Source organism: Coenobita brevimanus, chromosome 21 (genome assembly GCF_032717465.1).
Source record: "Coenobita brevimanus isolate Jiangsu-jjx chromosome 21, ASM3271746v2, whole genome shotgun sequence".
Taxonomy (NCBI): Eukaryota; Metazoa; Arthropoda; class Malacostraca; order Decapoda; family Coenobitidae; genus Coenobita; species Coenobita brevimanus.
In genome coordinates, this window is record NC_136974.1 from 37,907,721 (window position 1) to 37,932,586 (window position 24,866).

The following is a 24,866-nucleotide window of genomic DNA, read 5'->3' on the forward strand; positions in this document are numbered from 1 at the left end:
ATGGTTGTGGGTTGCTGACTTGAGTAAGTTTAGTATAAAGTTATTATTAGTAAATGAGTAGGTATCAAAAGTATGTTGGGTGCTTAATGGATACTGCAGTAAAGCAACTGTAACTTTGTGTATTACTGGGTTACTTAGTAGCCTAATGAACGTGAATTTGTTTACGATACATACTTTTATTAGCATACTTTAGTAAATCAGATATTAGTGTTATCCCTCATATGGAAAAAAAAAAGATTTGGGTAATTAGATATGAAAACATTTAATGTAATTTAGTGTAATTGCGAGAGCGTGACCTTGTTTACAGATGGCGTTGTTGTGGCGGGGAGTGTGAGTGAGGCGGCGCCATGGAGGGGGGGAGGTCGCTGCTCTCTGACCGGCTGCAGGAGGCGCCCCAGCCCGACCCCCAACCCCAGGACCCCCCACCGCCCTCACAGGACATGCCCAAGTCCCCTGACGCACCGGAGCCACTCACTAACCCCGCCACGGAGCCCCCACAGACGCAGATATTGCAGGCGGCACCGCAGACCAACCCAGCATCCGCGGTAGTTACTGAAGAAGAGAAGCCTCCTTTACATGGCCTGGAGAGCACTGTGAGTTTCATGGCCGCCAAGGGAGTAGAGGAGGCAAAGAACATCTACCCCCTGGCCATGGATAACCTGAGGGCCTTCCTGCCTTACGCTGGGGAGGGAGTAAAATCATTTATACAAGAACGCATGGAGTCCCACAAGGCAGGACGGGATAGCGGGAGGCAGGCGGAAGATGAGGTGAAGCAGGGTCATGAGGTCAGAGGTCATCACAGTGGAAAATCTCAGCTGACCAACCCTCGCCATGATGCTACACTTGTCCACGCCATCAGGTTAGCACAGGAATGCGTTAACAAATAGCCTAAAAATGGTCTTGGATTAACTTCCCTACGGGAGTTTGACAACCAAAACAAACATTTAGTTGTTCCTAATCCAGATAAACCTGTCATTATAGATTTAGTCTAATCCTTACCAGATACTGAATGGCCAAACTTTTTTTTTTTTTTAATACTGTGCTTTGGAGTTGTTGCTCCAGGCTGTTCTGAACATGACCTGGTGGATTGCAGGGTGAAGTTATCCTTCTAATGTTCTCCACCATCCTCCTTCTGGAGGATATAAAAGGAGTTGAGGGGCATTTGTAGAGCTGGGCATTGAAGGCACTTGGTTTTATCAGTGCCACTGCTTGGGTGAAGGTGTACTTCTGCACCGTGCGTTACTTTAACATAACCAACACTGACTGCTCAACACAAATTTCCTATGCATGCATACCACCCCTTTCTGTATGTGATTTATTCTTTTATTATTATTTATTTTTAAAGCTCACCAGTCTTCTTGTGCTGTGGCATAGCCTGTGGGGTATCACTGTCTCTCCCTTAAATATTTGTGCTTTGAGTACTCCAAATGCATGGGGAAATACCCACGGATGCCCCCAAAGAATTCTCTCGGGACCACCCCATAATTAGTCACTTGGTGGTCTGGTGGATAGGATGCCCCTGTCGGAGTAATGGCCTTGACACGGATGGGTTTGATTTGCAAGAGGTGATTGTTGGGGTTTTGATTGTATAGTGAGGTGACGGAAGTGCTGTAAGCTGGTCGTATATCCACATAGCGAGATAAAGGATGTAAGCTTGCCATGTATCCAAATAATGAGATGAAGGACGTATGGTGGTCCTGTATCCGTTTTAATGAGGTGAAGGAAGTAAGCTGGTCATGTATCCGTTTAATGAGATTAAGTAAGCTGGTCATGTATCCTTAAATGCACTCACCCACAGTTGCCTAGCCTCAGGCCCTGACACACCATAGAGGTTAATATGGGAATGGCTCGCACTGTATACGTGGTGTAGCGTGGTGAACATTGCAGGTCGACATCAGTTGTATGCAGCAGAGTAGAAATACACTGTATGTCACGCAGTACATTACCTGTTGTAAGTTATTCATGACGGGCTGGCAGGCTTGGCACACTGCTTTCAATTTACTGCTTTTACCGTGGCCATTGTTTGCCATTTGGATAAGTGTAAAATACCTGTTAATTCCATATTGTTCTCTCTCAGGTGTAAGGGCCCAAGGCTAGGCTGCCATAGTTCAATACTATACAGACTAATAACACTTACGTTTTTATTTTCTCTTGTAGGGAACAATCTTGTGGGGTTTTTGCCTTTGGTTTCTTTTTTGCATTAAAAAAAAAAAAATCTACATCTCTTGGTGGCATTACACATCAATATCTCATCAGTCATATGCTAGGGATTGAGTAAGTGGACCAGACCGTTTGACTGAGGCACGCGAATTACAGTTATTTTGCCAATAACAAACTCTTCCATAATGCTGATTGCCTATAATGTGGGAGGCACAAGGTTAGACCCAAAAGTTATTACAAAGTTGTTTTATCCAGCACACTGCATCCACAGGCCCAAACACAGCCAAATACAGTATGACAATAAGCCGTCATTGTGTGGCTGTATCAGCCACAACACAGGTCTCATGACAGCTTGAATGCTCACTGTTATGGGGTGATGGTGTAATGTGTGGTGTGGGTGATGATGTGGTCTGGATGATAGTGTTGTCTAGGTGATGATGTGGTCTGGGTGATTATGTGTGATGGTGTGGGATGTTGGTGTGAGTGATGGTGTGGTGTGCCTCTAAACATCAGGGTAAAGTACAGTTCATTTTTAACTATGTTTATAATTGCTGCAGTTAAGGCTAGTTTGAGGTGGTTAGAGCAGTTTTGGGGGTCTTTTGGGGTGACTGAGGAGGGTGTTGACCATAAGACATTTCCTCATAGGCTCCATTATCTCCCATAGTGCTGTTTGTGATGTCAGCATCTTAGCAGTATTATAGGCAGGTTACTGTAGTTGTCACTCACAGCATAGAGTTAACTGGTAATCCTTTCACCCAAATGTCTTCTTATATTCTTGCTGCCAACTTTTTTCCTGTTTTTATTTTCAATTTTGTAGGGCCTTGGACAGTGAAGTTTCCCCCCCCCCCAAGGACCTTGGACAGTGAATGCAATACTGTATCTAACCGAGCCAGTTTGAAAAATCTCTCCTGTAGTGAATAAAATCATCTGGAGCCTGCAATAAAAGAATAAGTACATCAGATTGAAAAGGCCAGGGTTGAAGTAGTGTTGTCCCTCATTTACACTGGTTTCATCATTATCTTATGAATGAAGGGTATATTTCTGACATTAAAAACTATATACAGTACTTTTATGCTACATCTGGCATTAAAAACTAATACCCCTCTATGCTGTAATCAGTATATCAGAGGCAGGCCTGTTTAAAGCTGGCACATTTTTATTTTGAGAAGTAACTAATTGTAATCACGTGGTTACAGTACAAACTGCCTAGGGAAATTATAACTACATTGTCATTGGTCTAAGCTGTCTGCTCATTCAAGATGGAGATAAGTCAGTTTTAGACCAAGTGAAAATGTGAAGAGGATGGAGAGTGAGAGACTAACCAGGAGAATGAATGTGAGTGAGGTGGAAGGGGGGAGACAGAAGGGGAGACCGAGGATGAGATGAAGATATGGAGTGGAGAGGTAAATGAAAGAGGGGGGCTGTAAGTTGGGAAGGGCAGCCTAATGGGAGGGAGGCAATTTGTTTGTGGTCAGCCCCTACAGGATTGAGGCATTTGGTTACAGATAAAGCTAGATTGATAGAAAATGATAAAGAGTATAATGCTGTACAACTTTTCAGGGAGCTGCATGAGGAACAGTTTGGTCTGGATGCTGTGCTGCTGGCGGAGGGCGGCCACGTGGGTGCTCACTGCGCTGTGCTGGCTGCTGCATCACCCTTCCTTAAGACCCTCCTCCTCACCACACCAGACCACCCTGCCATCATTTCTGTCACAGGTACCACCACATTTGCCACAGCTACCGCACTCTTCATCATGGCTACACTTACCACACTCACCACCACACACCACCACCACCACACACCACACTCACCACCACACACCACCACCACCACCACCACTACTACCACCACTTCACGTCACACTCACCACCACCACCACAGCACTCATACTCACCCCAGCCACAACATACATTACCACCACGTGCAGCACACTCACCACAGCTAACCACACTTGCCACATCTATCCCACTCTTCACCACAGCGTCACTCATCACAGCCACAATCCCCACACAATGAACACACACACACCACACTGACACTTACCACTACTACCACATACACACCAGCACACCCACCACACCCTCATTAACAACTACCACATTTTACAGACTTTTGGTTCACTCATTTAAGGTAGACTTAACTCATATTTTGCCCAAGAATAATAATTGTAGTTGTCAGCATACTTTATATTTCTGAAGTAACATAATAGTTACCAGGTATCAGTTACTTTGAAATGATTGCAGTGAAATACCGATTAATAATTTCTCAGCATATGTGGGAGTCCAAACTAATGTAACAGTGTAACAGATTTGCTTCATTAATTTCACTTAATACTACTCATCAGTTTACCAAGACCTTATTAGGTTTTGGCACTTTGAGGCAGTTTAAAGGACTTGAATTTGGCTACCATTGGCTGGTGTTCTAAATAATCCCAAAGCCCTTGCACAAGAGCTGTCTTGTATGAGCCAGCCACCCTACTGTAACTACCTTCCTGTATTTTCTTGTCTTTTTTTTTTTGTATTTATTGTCTTCTCTCATGCTTTGATGTTTTTGTGTGTGGTTGGCAGGCACCCCACTAGCGACGGTGCAGGGTGTTGTGACGTGTCTGTACACTGGCATTATCCCGCCCGGTGCCAGTCTTTACCAGCTCATTGAAGTGGCCAACCTCCTGCGAATGGATGACCTCAGTTTGGTGCTACAACAAACCTACCTGGCCCAGGGTGGCTCGATCCTGGACCTGGCCAGGCTTCAGGCCGCCCGCAACTCTGTCCCCACCAGTACCCACTCTGACCCAAACACTACTCACTCTGAGCCCACCAGTACCCATGCTGATCCCACCAGTACCCATGCTGACCCCACCAGTACCCACTCTGACCCCAGCCACAGTCACTCAGATCACCAGCAGAGCCACACAGACCTATACCACAGTCAGGTGGAGTCTCGACACGACCGCCCAGACAAGAGGCGAGGTGGCAGCCGACTGGATCAAATACTGTACCAGAAATTAAATGTGAACCATCTGGCCCCATCAGACCCCCCCGACCCTTGCCCTGCCCTGCCCCTGCCCTCGGTTACCCTCCCTGACCCGAACCCTGTCCCTCCACTGGCTCCTGATCCCCGGGGCGGCATCCTTGGTGAGCTGCTGACCAAGACCGACCCGATGAGAAGTGTGTTTGCAGCAAGTGGGTACCCTTTCCCCGACCTTGGCTTGAATCCCTCAATGAATCCTGCTCCAAAGCCATTGAATCTCTCCAAGGACAGCAAGCCTGATCCACCACCATCTTATCCTTCCTACCTAACAGGTGGACAGCACAACCTGGCCCTGGGAGCGCTGACATCCCTGCCCTGCAACATGCCAGGACTCCTGGCTCCCCTGGCACCCTCCTCCATGCTGCCCTCGGCCCTTGCCACTCATCTCACTTCCTCAGCCTTGGCCTCACTGGGGGTTCAGCACTCATTTGAGGCCGCCCAAAACAAAATCAGCAGCAGCAGCAGTAGTGGTAAGAGCCGAAGCAGCAGCCACAGAAGTAGCAGCAGCAGGAGCAGTAGTCGGCACAGCAGTAACAGCAGAAAGTCTAGTCATCACCCAGCGCTGCCACTGCTGTACTCCCTCAGGACCAACATGGTGAACCAAGACATCAGCAAGGATCCCAATGATAACTTCAAGTTACACCCTCACCTGGCATCACTCGCTGGTGGTTTTGATAGTCTCCATAACAACCTTTCTGCCCTCAGTTCTTCTGCTAGTCTCCAGAGTTTAGCCAACCTACACAATCTCTCAAATTTGCCGAATTATTCTGCCCTTTTTCCATTTCTTGCACCTGCAGCAGCTTCAGAAAATGTAGTGAAGGATTCCCATTTATTACACAGCCAACCTAAGGATATCAACTTACATGGAGCGCCTACAGAACAGCCTCGAGTGTTGAGCCCCAGCGCCAGTGCCTCTGAGGAGCAGGGGGCTCTCAACCTAAGTGCGGCAGCTGCTTCCCAGTGTGATTCTCCAAAACCCCTGGGGAGTGAGGACCGACCTAGTGTGGTTGTGGATGGTGGGGAGGGAAAATGTGTTGATGGAGAGGGATGTGGGGAAGAAACAAGATATCACACACCACCTAAACCAGATCTCACTCAGAGCTTCACTGGCCTCCAGTCCATTAAAACAGAAGGTGAAACTCTGGCACAAAGATTAGGTCACTTTGGCAACAGCTTAGACAGCCGGGCCCTGCCTCTGCTGCTGATGGGGTCCAGGGTGGGGCTGGGTGGGGCAATACAACCCGCAGGGGACCAACTACCCAGGACTGTTGATGCATCAGTGGAAACACTCCCGTTAACAAAACTGGTCAGTAACTGAATGATTTATCCAGTTGCTTTACTGTTCTGTTGCTTTTGTGGACCTAGGGTGAAGTGGATGTGAACTTGGTGGACTGGTGGCTGAAGTTGCCCTTCTTCTGCAGTCCTTCATCCTCCCTTTGGGATGGGAGGGAGAGAAGGGACATTTGTATAACCTGGCAGTGGAGCCACCCAGTTGTATTAATTAATGTCACCTGTGGAAGGCATACTTCTCCAGCACCCATTTCTTTCTGCTTAGATATGAATTTAGGTTACCGTAGTTATATTCTGAATCAGGTTACAGTAGTTTTATTCTGAATCCTACTCACCATATTTAATAGCAGAAATAAGATAAGGTGATGACGATGAGGGTAAAGCAACAACTATTAGTAACTTATTCTCCACTGGCTATCACCGTAGGAGCCACCGCCCTTGGTGTCCATAGATGATGGTGGTGATGATGACGGTGGTATTGAGGTGATTGAGGAGATACCAGCCAGCCGCTGCCAGTTGCAGGTCCGCAAGAATCTCTTCCCTGCTGGACACCTCAGTAATGTAAATACCCAACCTTAATACTCTAGCCATACAGTACAGGGGCTTACTGCTGCCTCTGTTTATCTATAGGGTGATTGAAAAGCCACATGTCACTGCGAAATACTGTATTGTGATAAGATAGAGAAATGTCAGATGTTCAGTACAGCCACAATTAATAACAGTGCTCATATGTAGATGTTCTTCCCAGTGATGTAATGCATTCCTGAGGACATAGTTACCTGGAGAGAGAGAGAAACATATTACAGTACAGAATTCTCTCTAACCTGACTCTTGAATCAGTATTAAGGCCCACATTGATTATTCTGTGTTTTCACGACGAATGATGCTCTAGGGTACCTGATTAAACACTTCTTACTCTAACTTGGCATGTGGAATCTAAGTGACCATCAACGTTGAAAGCTGTCAGAATGTGTAAATCTGTGAGAATGTAACCCCAAAGTACAAAGCTGTCAGAATGTGTAAACTTGTGAGAATGATCCACAGAAATCCAGAGCTGTTAGAATGCAAGAATAGTTGCCAAATGTAAAAAGTTATCAGAATATTGGATCTTGTGAGAATTGATGCCAAAAGTATAAAGTTGTCAGAATATTTAAACTTGTGAGAATGAACTCCAAACTACAGAGCTGTTGGAGTATGTGTGACGGTTTGACATTTGACGTAACATCTAACTTTTCTCCACAGATTGGCCGTAAACGGAAAGGTTGTGGCGAGTGTGAGGGGTGTCAGGTTGTCGACGACTGCACCCAGTGTCGATTTTGTCGAGACAAAGCCAAGTTCGGTGGCCCCAATAGACTGAAGCAGGTGTGTGTGTATAAGCGCTGCATCCTGGCCGAGGCAGAGCCAGAGGATTTCAAAAAGAGACGCAAGGTGGGTAATGTGGTGGTGTTGGTAGTCAAAAAACCCTATATTGTACATAAATGCATAACCTATACAGGTACAGTACACTGTAATATTCTTCATACGTCTTGATATTTTCTTTCTTCCCTATTTGCATAAAAGCAGTAAAAAATATACAGAAAAGCAGTAAAAAGATTACTAACGAGTAGTGAATTTTACCGTATAACAATGTCATCACCAGCTGCAGGCAGCCGCCGCATCCAGTTGCATATTCTATAGGCTGTGTGTTATTGTTTTAATTTGGGCTTTGATATAGTACTGTACTGTACTTTAAAAGTAATGTAAAGCTCAGTATATACCATATACTGTACCTGTATACACGGTACAATGTACAGTATGCAGCGCATAAGTTACAGTGGTCACTTAACTTCCAGTTCACTTAACATCCTATTTTTCAGAATGTATTGAGGACACAAAGCAGCCCATGGCTGTAATAAGTTTTGATATTTGCTTTAATTTCCATTCCTTAAGAGAAAGTATCGCACCATTTAGTTTGATTTTACTTTAATTGCTGGATTTCACTGTGATTTGTGTTTTTTCCCTTCCTATTCCAGACCAACACTAAAAAGAGCCGAGGGAAGTGTGGAGGATGTGATGGCTGTCAGCGGACACTGGACTGTAATGAATGCTATGCCTGTCTCCACAACGCAGCTGCCCAGCCACCCGCACGACGCAAGGTAACTCATTGATGCCTTTGTTTTTGTTTTGAGAAGCAGGTTGACATCTGAGTGTGGCCGGGATTCACTGCTCACATAGTACTACTCGGAGGCAAGCAACTAGTCATTCTTACCTTACATGTGCAGACTAAGTAGCGTAGCCCCAGACTGCTATCGGGGCTTCTGATAAGGGTAGAAGAAGATTTGATGAGAAACAGAATAGACAGAAATAGGTTTGCGTCTGATGGATGGTTGGGGTTTATTTTTCACATAACACTCAGGGGCAAGTTACACGTCACTCTTGCCTTTGATGTCCTGACTAATTAGCTTGGCCCTGGACTCTCACGCTTCTTATGGGGCAGTACAGGGTTGATTAATAAGAGAGATCAATAGGTATATGGTAATTGACATAGATAAAGAGATGTGTGCGAGGTCATTTGGAGGCAACACTAACCCACTCACGTGTGCAGAGACACGTCTGCTAAGTCTGAGTAATAACAAGCTTATGTTGCTGTCATTAACTGGGTATCTTCCAACGCGGGCATTATAAGCCCGTACTGGGACTCTTGCTAAATCTTTTTCTCTTCAGATACCAAAGAAACATAAAAATGCATGATATGCAATGAATGCTACAAATGGAAACCTTTCAGCCTGAACATTTTAGATATATACGATAATATATGGGAAATTAGTGTTAAGTTTTACTGCCAGCATACCCATGTACAGTACTTGAATTTGTCCACTTCTCAATAACTTTACAAAAGTCAGTGTATAGTAATAACTGATGTAGATTCTTATCAGGTGTGAGGGTTGTTTACTGGACGGAAAAATATATACAGGTACTGTATACAGTATATGTATATTTTAAGGTCACATAAATATAACTTTTCTTTAGCATTTGTACTACCTGCTGTTTCATTCTTGATGTGTAGGTGAAGGGAGGTGTTGATCAAGTGCTTAGAGGTGGACTGCAGTTTACCTTGATGTAGGGCCAGTCCCAGTTGTTGCAGGAAGTAGATTATGGATTTTAATATCATTGAGATAGTTTCCCCTTCTTTAAAACCCACCGATACACCATAAAAACAACCCTGCTAATATCATACACCATTCCTAAATGAGATTGCCTCAGCATATCTCAGTATTGACAGTTGGATTTTAATGCTCAAGTGGTGGCATATGATGGTGCGTAGTGCCATCTGTTGAAGGGTTGGAGGACTGCTGGCCATCAGGGAAGAGGCTGTCAAGTGGATACATAAGAAGTACCACTACATACATCTCTTCATAAGTGACACGGCCCCCTGGCTTCATGTGATGGCTTTTAATTAGAGTATTCTTGCCATCTCCTGGGGATTAAATTTGGCTTAGAAATGGCTTCTGAGACTTAAGGATTAGATTTAGCCTTAATAAGCCCCTTCTGTACAAGAAGCCTTTACTAAGCTGAATATAATCATGTGGTAGCAGTAAGACGGACCTAAACAAGACGTCACCCAGAGTCAGGGGCTGCTTGCAATTCAAGGGCCTGAGAACCACCGTAACACAAATCTGCACTTCTGCAGATTTGTGAAATGCGGGTGTGTGAGCAACAACAAATGGAGGAGGTGCGTGCGGCCCTCAATACCGCTGGTGAACCCTCCCCTTACTCCACCGACTCACTCCTCATGGCCGAGACCTTAAGCATCAGCTCTGGTGCCTCTAGTCCCACCCCTGACCAGCCCTCCACTCACAACGACAAGATGAAATTGATGCGTAAGATGCTGAAGAAGAAATTTGCCCAGCCCTACAGCCGGGTAAGCCCATCCAAGGTCGGTGCACGGTTGTTGTTTTGTACCTTCCCCGTCCTTCCTCAGTTCAGAGCCTGGGGTTGTTAGGTGGATTTAGGTGAGGTTATTAATATAGGTCAGTTCATACGATATAATTGCAGAGTTAAGGTCAGTGTGTCCTGGCAGTAAAACTTAGTCAGATGACAGTAGTAGATTCAAGATTATCAAGTCTTTTGCCATAGGCGATTGTGACGGGAAAGGGAAGGGAAATGTTCCCCTGAGCTGGACCTTATTAGATCTTAATGCCCTGCTAAGTGAGAGGAGGGTGCTACCACTCCCAGCACGGCAGCTACAGGGCGTGGCTCGAACTCACGACCCCTCAGTCTTGAGTCTGACACTCTACCACTGAGGCCTCCCCTCCTCCCCAATGGTGACACGAATGAATGCCGCTTACCTCTTCCTTGCAAGTTCCAAAATGTGACAAAATGGATTAGAAGCATGGAACTAGCTCTCCCCCCTCCACTTTCTTCCCTGTACTAGGATAATGATGTGGAAACCTTTCACCCTACACTGTATATGCAGCCTGTTCATTCCTCTGACACAAGGGGACAGAGTGCAATACAGACATCCTCACTGGGGCCTACTCTTCCTCTGATTCACAGCCTGAATTTCAGAGCCGGTCTCTTGATTTACCCAACCATTGTGTACTTGGGCAACAGGGTAAGCAGGGTGATGATTAATGTTGTGCAAATTTTCAGAGGTGACCGAGAACTCGGTAAAGTTCAGAAGTATAGTGTGGTTAGCCTTGGTATGTTTGCATATTCAGTGTACTCTGAAAACTGGCTTCTGACATTGATGCAGATGTTGAATCACAGCCTTTGCAGTTGTACCAAGGTTCTGCCATTGGGAGTAAAAATCAAGCAGGAGAGGTATTGTTCTAGAAGTAACACCGAGTCACACTGCTGGGCAGGAAGTACCTGCACGCACAGTGGTGTGTGCCGTGTCAGTGGTAGGATTTGAATGTACTATGATTTCAAAGCTTACATCTCGAGTGGACAAAGTAGTTCCTGACTTCTAATCCTATAATTGCTGGGAATGGCTGTCAGGTCTTACACTGGACCACATAAAGTAAGATGCTGACAGAGCCAGCAGCCATTTTACCAGTTACTATGGACACATACTGTATTTAGAATGCCATATGAAATAGTGTGACCAAACATTGTAAGGACTACCTTTGTCAAAAGGTGAGGTAGATGATGAATTGCGCATTGAAATGTGGCAAGGACTGTGAAGTACTGAAGGTGATGAAAATGCTTGTAAATTGTCATTGTCACAACATACTGCACCTAATAGCACACTGAAGCTGCAGTCTGGCTTTGTGAAGGAAAGCCAGCCATCTTATTATATATGTCATGATGCTTATGAGAACTCAGTGCTTGATTGGTTCCTGTTGGGAGTAGACTTTTAGTTAAGGCAGACTAAGTGGGGTATGAGGGTAATGCACAGTGATTAAGCTAGGTTAACCATTGTTTCACATAGGACAAACTTGCAGTTGAATGGAGTGTAGCATATAACCCCAGGCTTCTGATGTAGGAGTGTATGATACAGTACTCGTGGCAAGATGTCAGGTATTTTACATATACAAAGTTTGCATGAAGTACATTTTGTTAGAACTGAAAGCCTGAATTGGTCTCTTTACGTCCATCAAAAATTGTCTCCTGGTATTTTAAGATGCCTAGACCATGTGTAGCTTTTCTTGACCTGTTTCTAACACACTGACCAAGATGACTTATTTCATTGTTGCCCCTCTCCTTTCTGTTTTTAGTACGAGTAGTTCTCATTTCAAATTTGTTGCTAAGTTGCAGATGAATTTATGCCATTTGTCGCTTGTTTGCTAGGTTTTTATGTGAATTCATAACTGTTCAGTCTTGAGAAATACTGTATGTGCATTACTTGAAATTCTATGCCTGCTCCCATCAGAGATACTGAGACTTGCTTACATAATTCTTCGGTGTTTGAGGATTTTATGTTGAGCGAGATGTTTTCATACACTGGTAATATTGCTTCCAAAGAGTTTGTGTCAGCAACTGCCAATAAGTTTTATGTTTGTGATGATTGACCAGAGTAATAAATTACTGTAGTAAGAATATTTCTCCTTGGGATATTTATGTGGTGATGTGTTGGTACAGTATACTGTATTTTGGATTAGCATATACAGTAGTTTATTTTAAATGTTGGTTCTTATTGGAAGATAATGGATTGCATGTATGTAGAATCTTTCTCTCTTTCAAGGGATGGTCTGTTCTCGTTGTCATTCTCTCTGTTACTATCTCGTACTTACTCCCATACAACAAGTCCTCATCTCTGCATTACCCATAACATCATAAAGGCATTTTGAGAACCCTGTCCTCATGCTGTCTCAAAATCACCACCACCTCCATTACCACCAAACTTGTACTTACCACCAGGAATTAGAATGAGTAGGGTCCAGCAAGAAGAAACGGAAAGCACAGAAAATGAAAACTATCGGTAGAGTGTCCAGCTAAATAGAGTACTCTACATGTAAAGTACTCTGATACATAGATTCCATTCACCTCTTGTATAGATTTTTTAAATTCATGGCTACACCTCACAGTTATCCACACACAAGATTTCTTCCTTTGGATCACTTTTGTAACATCTGTAGGGTAGAACTGAACATGTCCATAACTGCATTAAGTTTTTCTCTGTCCACCAAAATATGCTTCTCAGTCTTGCTCATCTTTACCAGTTTCCTTTATATGATATAATCCATCGTCATTGTATGGAGTGTTTTGGGCTAGGTTGATGACATTATGGTAGTATTAGCTAATATACACAAACACTGCAACAGTCACACAGCCTTTTACCATTCATTGCTTCGTATTGGGCTGATCTGCAACAGTATTATTTGTAGCTCAATCAGTGTCGTATTTGAGCTGACATATCCTTGATCCATCCCTTGGATTGTTAAAATTCGTGTAACCTTTATATTTTGTCAGTTAAAAATGAAAAAATTACTCCCGTCATATTCCGTTGAAATTCCTTTGCTTCCCCCCCCCCTCCCCCACTGACCTGACTACATCTCATACATTTTTTTTTTTTTTTTTCCCCTTATGTTATCTGATTTTTCCTTTTCAAATGCCCTTTCCTCGATCTCATTTTTTACCATCCGTATTGCCTTGGGTTAGATAGTGTCTCTTTATATTCAGTGTTGTGTAAGTTATTGTCAATGTAGTAGCTGCTCTCTCGTGGTCTGTAATGGAGTAGATATGATAAGTTAGCGTTTATTCTGTCTGGAATATACAGTGCTTGATAGTTATTTGGTCTGCTATGTCAGGAATGCCCAGATGTAGTGTATATTTTCAGTGTTTTTTTTCCCATACAGTGCTTGATGCCCTTTATATATTGATCTCTCTTATAGCAAGAACTCACTATATTCTCATCATCTAGGAGATTTTTGGCACATTGTCTTTGTATCAGTTTTTCTGCAAATGACAGGTTGATACTCTGCATGTTGTTTATGTAGTGTGCCTATAAGCACACTACATAAATACAAGACAGTAATGAAGGAACCAGCGCTATGAGAGTCCTGTTACTGTGAGCTCAATGATCTGGTTAAATAGAAAAAAAAAAAAAATGAAGGTATAATATGGAAAATAAATCACAGAATACAAACAGCTTGAAAGCATCCCAGGCTGATGAGAATATGTTCTACTGTTTTGGCCTAGGGATGTGGCAACCCCAGTGACTGGCACCTATGCTGCAAGGAATCTTTTATTATTCTGAAAACATGGGGGGATGAAATGCTTTTTCCAATTTATATCCCCAAAGAGATCAATACTTTTGCTCAGATCTCCTCGTCATGCATTTGTGGGAAATTAATTTAGGATGAGAATGAGGATGATTGTGGTTGGGGTGTTGATAGAAATGCATCATTTATATATGGTAAAATATCATTTAAAAACATATATTTAGATTGCTCATTTGGGCATCAGTTGAAAACACTTTCATAAATCTTAGTCAGCAAAGTTCACCTCAACACACTTTTCATTTAATTTGTACTGGAATGTGGTCTTGAATTTGAGAGTAAAGTATTCTACACATGTGCAAGTTGAATATGGTGCTGCAGAACAATATGAAGACCTCATCGAGTTAAGTTGGGAGTTTCCTAGAGACCAGAAAACAAATGTGTGGAATGAGGAATTACTGGTATACTTGACAGCACAAGCTGGATTTATTAGCACTGTACGTACATATAATAGTAATGTGAAGTGTTATCATCTGCAGTTCAAAACTAGACAATACATTGCCATCATTATAATGCGACCTAAATCCATTATAAATAGCATGGGTAGAATTCAGATGCAATGAAAGGTCAGTGCAGAAGTTGGAGACCTATCATTAGAGTGCCCAGTTATAAGGACTGAACATCTGTTCACTCATCACTGAAGCTCTCAAAATTATGGGCTTCACCATATGTACTGCCCCTTAAGAATTCAGTGTCTGTCATCAAATCCCTGAGTTCATGTAGGATGTTCATGATAAAAATGCCCCCAAAACTTTATTATAGCACACAGACACTTTGGTGTACAAATCGTGACTTTGTGTCCCCAAATCAACCTTGCTCCCGTATGACTTGCGCAAGGGGTGGCCACAACAAAAATATCTCAAAGCCTCTGTTATAACACACTGCCCTATTTTGTAACAGTCATCATACCTTAGCATATAATTCACTGGCTCCATGTCTTGTGTTGCAGGTGCGGACGAAGTACTACTGTGGGGAGTGTCCTGGCTGCCAGACCACAACCCCCTGCGGCAACTGTCTCTATTGCGAGGATATGCCAAAGTTCGGAGGTCCTGGCCGCTACAGACAGGTGGGGAGCTGGTGTTGTGACTGTTGGTAGTGTTCTTGTTCATGACTTCTTCCTTCCTTCTTATTCTCGTGTCTCCTTCAGTCCATCCTTCCTTCCTGGATCTTCTCATCCATTCCTTCTGTCTCTCATCTCTTTCATTCCTTTCTTCCTTCTCCTTCCCTTCCTTATCCCCTAACTGCCAGCTGATGTGTATAGCCATCACGATTTTGGGTGTGGAGCAACACTGGTTGACATGTATAGGTGCAAGCTTCTTCCCACCACCCTTTGAACTTTGAACTTATCTTACTCATCGATGGGACCACCTGGAGATGTGATCATACTTTCATTTGAAAGAGGAAGAGTTGGTGAGTCTTATGTATATTTAATTTTTTCTCTAGCTGTTATAGTTTGGCAGATATTAGGGTTTGAAGTAAGGGTATTTTTTTCCGTCACGGATATCCCCTGTAGGGAGGAGCGTGCAACATTGGAAAACCCCTGGCATGTAGGGGTTATGTCTCTCACGTCTTTGCCTTCCTCCTCCTCCTCCACTCTCATCTGCCCTCCCTTCTTGTCTCCCTTCTTCTGTTTTGCCAAAGTGTTGAGGAAAATTACATCATGAATGTACTTTTTAAATAATTGTTGCTGAAGATGTTCCAGAGAAGAGACTTGTGAATTTTTATATTTGATTTAACAGGTAATAATTTTTCTAGTAGCCACTGATGAACATTAAATTAGTGGGAGAAGAGGAGGGGAAGAAACAGCAGCAAGAGAAAGAGGAGCAACTGCAGGAATGCGATTCCCATAATAGCCTGGAGAGTGTTTGTGTGTCAGCCATGTGCTCTTGGGAGTTGCCTGGAGACATCAAGGTGGTGGTGATAATGCTGCTGCCGCTGAGGATGATATAACAACGTTGTATTGTGGTTAACATTATCTCATGTATGTTGCAGTTAAAAGTTAACTCTTTAGTAAATTATTTATTTATTTACTGTATATTTTTTGCTCTCCCCAGTTGAAAATCTCATTCACAGAGGGGTTAGACACCTCCATTAATGTTTTCAGTAGGATGATATCATTGTTTATTCCTGACACCTTCAAAAAGATGTTATTCAGCTTAGGGGAGAGCCTTTTGCAGTTAAGGGTGTAAATAATAATCAAACAACTACTCACTTCTCTTTATTCAGATAATCACTCACCTTCTGCCTTGTCTTTCAGAAATGTGTGAAGCAGTTGTGTGTGTACCACCCAAGACTACAAGCCCTCAAACTCTCCAATCGAACAAAATTGACGTATGATGAGCAGCACATCAGCCAGGAGACCTTAAACCACTTGGGTAATGCCATTCCTTCTGTGGTGGGGAATGACGGGCTGGAGCTGGGATGCCGAGACAACCTGGAGGAGCTGGAAAGTCTGGGGGATGAGGTGGAGGATGTGACTGAGGGCGAGGATAGTAATGCTCCACTACATGTGAGTCTGTGGGGGTTGTCACTAGGGTTTGTCTGTATATCTTTTTGCCTATCTAGCAATCTTTATCTGTCTGTCTGTCTATCTATCTATCTGCCTATCTGTTTGTTGTATAATGCTACATTCTGTGAGGGGTCGCCATAGCAGGGATTTGTGTTCATATCCTATAATGACCCCATGTAACCCTGCCCTTGAATGAACACATTTAGGTAATTAAACTGGAATAGTAGCAGATGTTTTGTTCAAAGAAGAAAAATGGTATGAGCCATAAGGTTTAAAAACAATTGTAATGAAAAAGGAAAACACACTTACCAGTCCTGGAAGTAGGCATCTTGAGGGACTGTATTAGAGTGTTTAGTTAGGATAGTTGATGTGTATGTGCCCGGCATTTTAGTATATGAGGCTAGAGGGATAGTGTGTGGATTTGTGAGCAAGGCAGTTGCCAAAATATTTTTGATAGTCTTTAACCCTTTAACCGCGGGCATTGTTTTGCCCCGACTGGCCTCTCCCGCGGGGGTTCCAGCCAAAATGTAAACAAACTTTAAACCTTTATAACTCTGCACAGAATAAATCTAGAGCGGAAAATAAGGTACCATTAGAAAGTACTAACCTTCGGCTTTGCAATGATGTAGGTTTCATGATTTCGTTGACTATCACTGGATGGGCAGTGCCATTAGAAGTGAGTGATCTAAAATCACTATTTTTCGCTCACACACCATTACCTTCACTCACACACCATTACCAAATGCCAACCTCATTCTGATAATAATACTATAACATATGTGAACACTGCACATACGATAAACACCCACTCTGTGTTCACTGAGGCAGGTAAAAGGCACTGTAATTGCCCGCACTTCACTGCCACATCAGCGGTGTTGTAATCACTATTTTTCGCTCACACACCATTACCAAATGCCAACCTCATTCTGATAATAATACTATAAACGTATATGAACACTGCACATACGATAAACACCCACTCTGTGTTCACTGAGGCAGGTAAAAGGCACTGTGATTGCCTGCACTTCACTGCCACATCAGCAGTGTTGTCACTCACACAGCTGGACAGATACTGATGCGTGTTTGGTCCGGGGTGGGGTGGGGGGCCCAGGGGGTGGGAGGTGGGGGCCCGGGGGGGGGGGTCGGCTGGAGTGAAAGAACTTAATAGCTACTCTCCCTTGAAACAACTGGCGCAAGGAAAAAACGCGCGGTATTCAAAATATTCACAAACATTCGAGAATGACACCTGCGGTTTGGTCCAGTTTTTGCAATGTCATTCTGGGATGACACCCGCGGTTAAAGGGTTAATGAGATGTAGCATTGTTGATCTAGACTTACCACATAAACAATTCCTGCTTTGTGTTCGGTTTTATTTGTCAGTATAGTGGTAGATGGGGGCATTCACCATCCACTTACTTGATGAAGTGCTGCTCTCCGGTGACTGCCCTTTCCACTCTTCCTTCCAGCATTCCTTCCTTCCTCTTCTGTTTTTCTCTCCTTCATTCTTTCCTCTTCCTTCTGTGTATGGGTGACTGTACACTGAGTGACAAGCCAAATGGTTTCCTGTACAACAGGAAACCATTTACTACATTGGTTGGTAACCATATAACCAAATTATGGTGCCTGGTGGTTTAATGGGTAATTTAGGTGCTCCAGTTGGATTGAGCCTGTGCAGGTTTATATCCAGTGGGTGGTTAGGGTTTATTGTCCATGTAATGCCACTCAGGGATGAGTGAGGCTGGTCACTCTCATCTGAAATGTCAGGACCAGCTTGCCTACCCCTGGGCACCTGTGCTTCTCACTGGACAACACAGGATTAGATAATGATGATGGATTTTATGGCACAGAATGAAAATTAGCTTCATAGAGTCAGCGTATTGGACATGAATGAGGTGTGGCCCATGTCACTGAACATGCTGCTTGATAGTTTCACTTTTGTGTTTTCTTTTTCTTTGGTTTTGGATCCTACCTCGTGCCATCTCTGAGGTGGGACTTAGGGTTGGGACGTTCAGCTTTTGTGCTTCCTCTTCTTTTGTTTTTTAATCCAACCACATCCCACCTCCAAGCTGGGGTAATGAAGTAGGGCTGGATTATTGATTGACCAGGAAAGTTTTTGGCAAACAAGCAGTTATTTCCTCTTATTACAGAAGTACAGACTCCCTAGATGGAAATTTTCTCGCTTTGACCCCATGCCATTAATGTTGTGTCTCATTTCAGGTTCAGACCGCTATGGAAGAACTGCGAGCGATAAAATCAGAACCAGCAATAAAACTGGAAACTGCCCTGTCTCCCTCTACCATACTCCCACCTTCCATGATCCCCTCCACCATTATCCCCTCTTCCACTTCCATACCTTCCGTGATTCCTTCTCTTGGTCTACCATCGACCGCTCTTCCTCCCATCCCCATTCCTATCACTCGTGCTGAAGCTGCTCCCACCCCTGCTGAGTCTGTTGGCCCACCCCCATCACCAGAACCCCCTGGCACCCAACAAGACCAGCCCATTGAAGTCATACCCATTTGTGATGATAGTGATAGTGTTAGTCCTAGTAATGAAAATAGTACAATCTCCTCCACCGAAGCAACAACAATTGTCACCACCACCACCATCACCACAACCGTTACCACCAGTGCCATCCCACCGACCACCCTATCTACCACTACAACAGCCCCTCTGATCCATACCCCAGCGCCCTCACACTCACCCGTGCCTGCCCTTGCGCCCACTCCTCAAAGTCCGGTACCGGCTCAGACCCCCACCTCTTGTGAGTCGCCAATTCGTACTTTATCGCCTGCTTCTCAGCCACAGACTTCAGCCTACATACCCACACCCTCATCCCCTGTGCCCACTTATGTACCCACCCACATACCCAGATCCTCTTCCCCTGCCCCTACCCACATACCCACACCCTCATCCTCTGTCCCTACCCACATCCCCACACCGTCATCTCCTGTGCCTACTCAGGTACCCATACCGTCTCCTGTTCCCACCCACATACCCACCTCCTCATCCCCTCTTCCTACCCACATACCAGCACCTTCGTCACCGGTTAATTGCCAAACACCCACATCCTCATCCCCTATCCCAGCCACCCCCCTACCTGCACCTGTGTCACCTGTAGCCACTCACATACCCACACCCTCAGTCCCTATCTCCTCCCACTTCCCCACCTTTTCCTCCTCTGGAGCCACCCACGTACCCACCTCCTCGTCTTCTGTGCCAAGCTACCTACCCACACCCACATCCCCTGTATCCACCCACATATCTGCACCACATTCACCCCCTGTCATCCACATAGCCACACCTTCTCCAACCCCTGCCCACATACCTACCACTGAAACATCCTCTCCTGCCCACATACCCACAAGCGAATCACCCATGCCCACCCACATACCTACCACTCAAGCACCCACTCCCATGCACATACCCACCACTGAATCATCCACTCCTGCCCACCTGCCCACACCCACTCCATCACCCACCTTTGACCCCACACTCACACCTGCTGCTAATGAAGTGGAGGAGGTAAACGATGCTGAGCCGGAGAATGACGATGATGACGATGGGGAGGACTATGACGACAAGGAAGATTACGCCGCCCTTATGTCAGATGCCTCGGACATTCCTTCCCCGCCTTCCACCCCCTCGCCCCGTCCCAAGACACGCGGCAGGGGGAATATTAAGGGCCGTGGACGGGGCCGAGGGAAGGAGCCAGACAACACGGTGGAGACCCGGCGGAAGAAGGCCATGAGACGGGGCAGCCGGAGGAGAAAGACTCGCTTCAACCTGGAGCCTGATGACAACTCTGGTGGGTGGATGTTGTTGTTCCCAGCCAGGCATAATGCCAAAACTTAGGCCCATACTCTTTGTCAGCTAAGGAGGCATCTTTCCTGGCACCTCTTTGTTGCCAGGTTATTACTAAGTCTGATGCACTTTTATTACATTGTAGTTTGTACAGTCTTGGACACCAAGAGAAGTATACTATGGTGTAATAAGCAAAATAATCTTCAGAGGAAAATGTGTTTGAAGCCTCCAAACCCGACAAGAACATGGGTCTTCATGCTAGTGAGTCATGTTAACTCGAAATATCATAGTATGACTGGTTGCAATAGTGTGACACAAAGTTCCAAAGTAAAACCCTGCAGAGTAGCATAAAATTACTGTATGTATAAAATCTATCATTGTTAAAGCTGCTTACATCTTAAAGATGGAAAGGACGACTCTTAGGTGACGAGGCAATAATTTTGGAAGATGTTGACGGATGATGAGGGAGATGTGAACAGAGTTGAAGTGAAAAAGAAGTAATGGTGAAATACATTATATTAATTGATATTCTGTATATTTTTGTCCTCCAGTTTCGTCTGTTGCCACTTTTTAGTGATGGTATATATATATATACGTTTAAGTACTTGGGTAGTGTGATGAGTAAGGATGGAGGTTTGGAGGGTGAAGTGCTTGAAAGGGTACAGCAGGGAAGAAAGGTTGCTGGTTCTTTGAAAGCAGTGATAAGAAACAGGGAAGTGAGCATGGAAGTGAAAAAGTTACTACATGACAGTATTGTGATACCAACTCTAATGTATGGAAGTGAAGCTTGGACGTTGTTGGATGGACACAAGTCAAGAGTGAGAGCAGTGGAAATGAGTTATTTAAGAGGAGCCTCTGGAGTCACATGGAGAGAAAGGCTGACAAATGAGGATATAAAGGAGCGTTGTGGTGTGGATGTGGATGTGATAGGAAACTTTATGAGGAACACACTGAGGTGGTTTGGCCATGTGGAGAGAATGGAGGATGAAAGACTGACGAAGCGAGTGTATGTGAGTGAGGTGGAGGGGGGAAGAGGGAGGGGGAGGCCGAGGATGAGATGGAGGGATGGGGTGGAGAGGTATAAGAGAGAGGGGGGTGTGAGTTGGGAGCAGGGCAGTGAAATGGCGGGGGACATGGCGACTTGGAGGCGATTTGTTTGTGGCCACCCCAAACGGGATTGAGGCGTCTGGCAATAGATAAATAGATATATCCATCATCCAATCCTATGTTGCCCTGTGAGGAGCATAAGAGCCCTATATACATATATATACAGTATATATGATAGATTATAGATAGATGATTTTGATTATTGATGTTTTTATAAAGAAAAATTTTGTTACGTACACTGTACAATACTGTATCTGTTATTTATCAGTGATCTCCAATGTATTGCACCAGTCAGCACTGAAAGCCCCATTTATCCGGACTTCAGATATCCGAAGGTTGAGCCTAACAGGACGACCTCGAGGAGTCCGCATACTTCCTGGCTATACTCACTAGCTAGACCCTCCAAAAATATCCGGATCCAGTACCCAGCCTAAAATGGACCTATTCGATTATCAGCAAAGCCTCCCTGGACTCCATACTTATTATTTTATATTTAATAATGCAAGCTGTAAACAATGAGCTCCCCGCATTTGCACGCTAGTCTGTGTTTTTGGTGAGTACTCATATTTTTTTTTTTTAACTATCGGATTATTTAACACTCAATGCAACAAGTGATGCCCATGTTTTTGCAATAATTTTGTGCTTTTATTGTGTGGTACTGGTTGGCATAATCTTAAGCAAAATTTGGACCTAAAATTGATGCATTTTTAAAATGGAGTTGAGTCTGAGATATTAACATTTTAATAAATGGGGAATAAATGTATAAGAAAAATTTCCTTCCTCAGAACATCATTATAGCCACCATTGAAAAAAAATATCCCAATATCCCTGTAATTTCTTTCTTTACAGTTGACTGAATGGACTGGGGCTAAGAATGTGAAAGTGTTATTTGCTTGCGTTTGGTGTTTGGCTAGTGTTTCTTCATCTCTACTTACTGATTAATGGGGATACCTTCCTTCAGTGTATGTTTTGATATTGTGAACTCAGTGGTGATGGTGGAGGCAAGTCTCATATACAGCACAGCAAAAACTACTAAAATATGGAACTTTATGAGGAGTCTAGAATACCAGGGGCCAACTTACTATGTTTTCACGAGCAGATGGAGGGGGGGACTTAAAGTGTATATAGTGATAAAGAAAAGAGGGGGAGGGGCTGGGAGATTTGTCCCCCGCATTCTAGACTCCTCATATTTGGTTAGCAGTCAGTAAGTGGTGTGTCAGAAATGGTGATGATAGTGTTAATGGGTAGGTGTTTTTTAGGTTTTGAAGATGCTTAAGAATGATAAAAAGAATTAATGGAAATAAAATACTTTTTCCAGATTTTGAAGAGATGCTTAAGGAATATGAAGCTGACACAGATAATGAGACTAAGCCTAGAGAATTTGCAAAGAATGTGACTCCAAGCACACAACCTGAGCGATTACCAGCAGACCAGCGGGGAGGCCAGGCAACCCGAGCCAACAGCATTAGAGGGGGCAGGGGGGCAGGGCGAGGTACACGGGTCCATCCCACCCCTGCCAGGATGGTTAGCCGGTCACAGAACACAGACCCTGATCCAGACATTTTTGAATTCCGTGAAGCCCAGGATCTACGGAGGGATGTGCTTGAGGTGAGACGAGAGGGAGCTGGGTTGAGGAGAGAAGGAGTGCTGACAAGGAGAGACAGTATGGAGTCAAGGAGATTGGGGGTTGAAACAAGAATGCTGGGAAGTGAGACAAGAAAAAGTGTGGAACCAAGAATAGAGGGAGCTGAGATGAAAAAAGCAGGGTCTGAAATAAGAGTAGAAAGTGTTGAACCTAGAAAACTGCCAGAAATTGAAACGAGGATGGAGGGGGTGGAGGAGAGACGCATAGGTGTGGAGACGAGAAGAGGTGTGGAGACAAGGAGAGGGGTGGAGATGAGGCGAGAGGCACAGGAAGGGATGAGTTTAAAGCATAATGGGCCTTATGCTGGTTTCCCTGAGGAGGACCTAAGTCAGGGTGGCCGAGATGTAAATGAAAATGTGGGTGGAATCAGTGAGGCGGCTTCAGCATAGCACCCGCCTATGAGTCTGCCTTCACATCCATGCACAGCTGCACATGCGCCTTTATATCAACCCTCACACTCCCCCACACACCAACCCTCCTCACACATGCCAAATTTACTCACAAACTTGCCTTGTTCCTCCACAGACACACATACAGCCTCACACATGCCAGAACCACAGGCAGACTTGCCTTGCCCCACTGCCACACACCTTCACGAACCCTCCTGCCCACCTGAAATCTCCCAGTCCCTTGACCTTCCCCCAGATCTGCCCCACCTCTCACATCCGTCCCCACACCCACACTCCCCTACAGATCCACACCTGCACTCCAGTACAACATTCACTTGCCACATGTGAGTGCTCTAGGTCTTGAATATGTACAGTACAGACAGGATATATCTATATATATGCATAAAGATATATATATAAATATATATATATATGTATATGTTCAATGTGTTATAGGTTAAGTCTTTGTTTTCTTTGTTATGTTTGTTACAAGGCTTACATTTTTTGAAAGACGTTGATATTACAGCTTTTGATGACCTTTGCTTAGTCTTTGAGTTGCTCACCAATACTGTTATGTTGTGTCTACTGTGGCTTGCTTTATCCAACATGTCCCCAGTGCATTAGGTGGCTGTACCTTTGGATAAATCGGGTCACAATACAGCCTATACTCAGACCTCTTAAGTTCCTTTAGCTTGTAAAGAGGACAAGTTAGCCTCCCAAGACAGAGGTGGAGTATTTATCATGTAGCCTGATTAAAGGTGTAGAGTAGTTTAGATTCTCCCAGGTCAGACGAGAAGTGTAAGGTTGGTGAGGGACTGCACGGCCACAGTGTTATGTAGAACTCTACTCATTTCACTTTAACTTGGTCTAAAACTGCCTTCTCTCCATCTTGAATGCCGAGTTGTAACAGTAGAATAGTACTAGAATATGATGCTAGTCACGAAGAAGTGCTATGGAATGGATGTAGAGCTGTAGTGTTTTTTTTTTTTTTTTCTGCCACTGAGGTTAAGTGAAATAAGATGCAAACAAAGAAAATCTAGGCCAAGTTATGGTGAAAAGTGTATGATCAGTTGTGTCGGAACCGTTAAAATCGGAGTTACATTTCTGGCCTCTTGATATCCTGCGGTTCCACAGTTACGAGAAAACCAGGGAGCACGAAGATGTGTTTGAGAAACAATGGCATCTTGTTGATGCTTCTGTTCTGACTTGGCTTCCATGGAAAATGGAGA

General features: G+C 44.3%; 1 protein-coding gene across 1 annotated transcript; it reads left to right on the forward strand.

Annotated features, from left to right (window-relative positions):
- Nucleotides 1–347: 347 nt before the first annotated feature.
- Nucleotides 348–23,637, forward strand: LOC145392166 (uncharacterized). The gene is made up of 15 exons (XM_080266616.1): nucleotides 348–859; nucleotides 3,721–3,875; nucleotides 4,728–4,915; nucleotides 5,063–6,496; nucleotides 6,910–7,041; nucleotides 7,723–7,908; nucleotides 8,493–8,615; nucleotides 10,151–10,396; nucleotides 15,133–15,249; nucleotides 16,441–16,692; nucleotides 18,910–19,456; nucleotides 19,991–20,500; nucleotides 22,389–22,394; nucleotides 22,913–23,211; nucleotides 23,500–23,637. Exons 1-15 carry the CDS (start codon nucleotides 348–350, stop codon nucleotides 23,635–23,637), a joined length of 4,845 nt encoding a protein of 1,614 aa, XP_080122742.1.
- The last annotated feature ends 1,229 nt before the right edge of the window (nucleotides 23,638–24,866 follow it).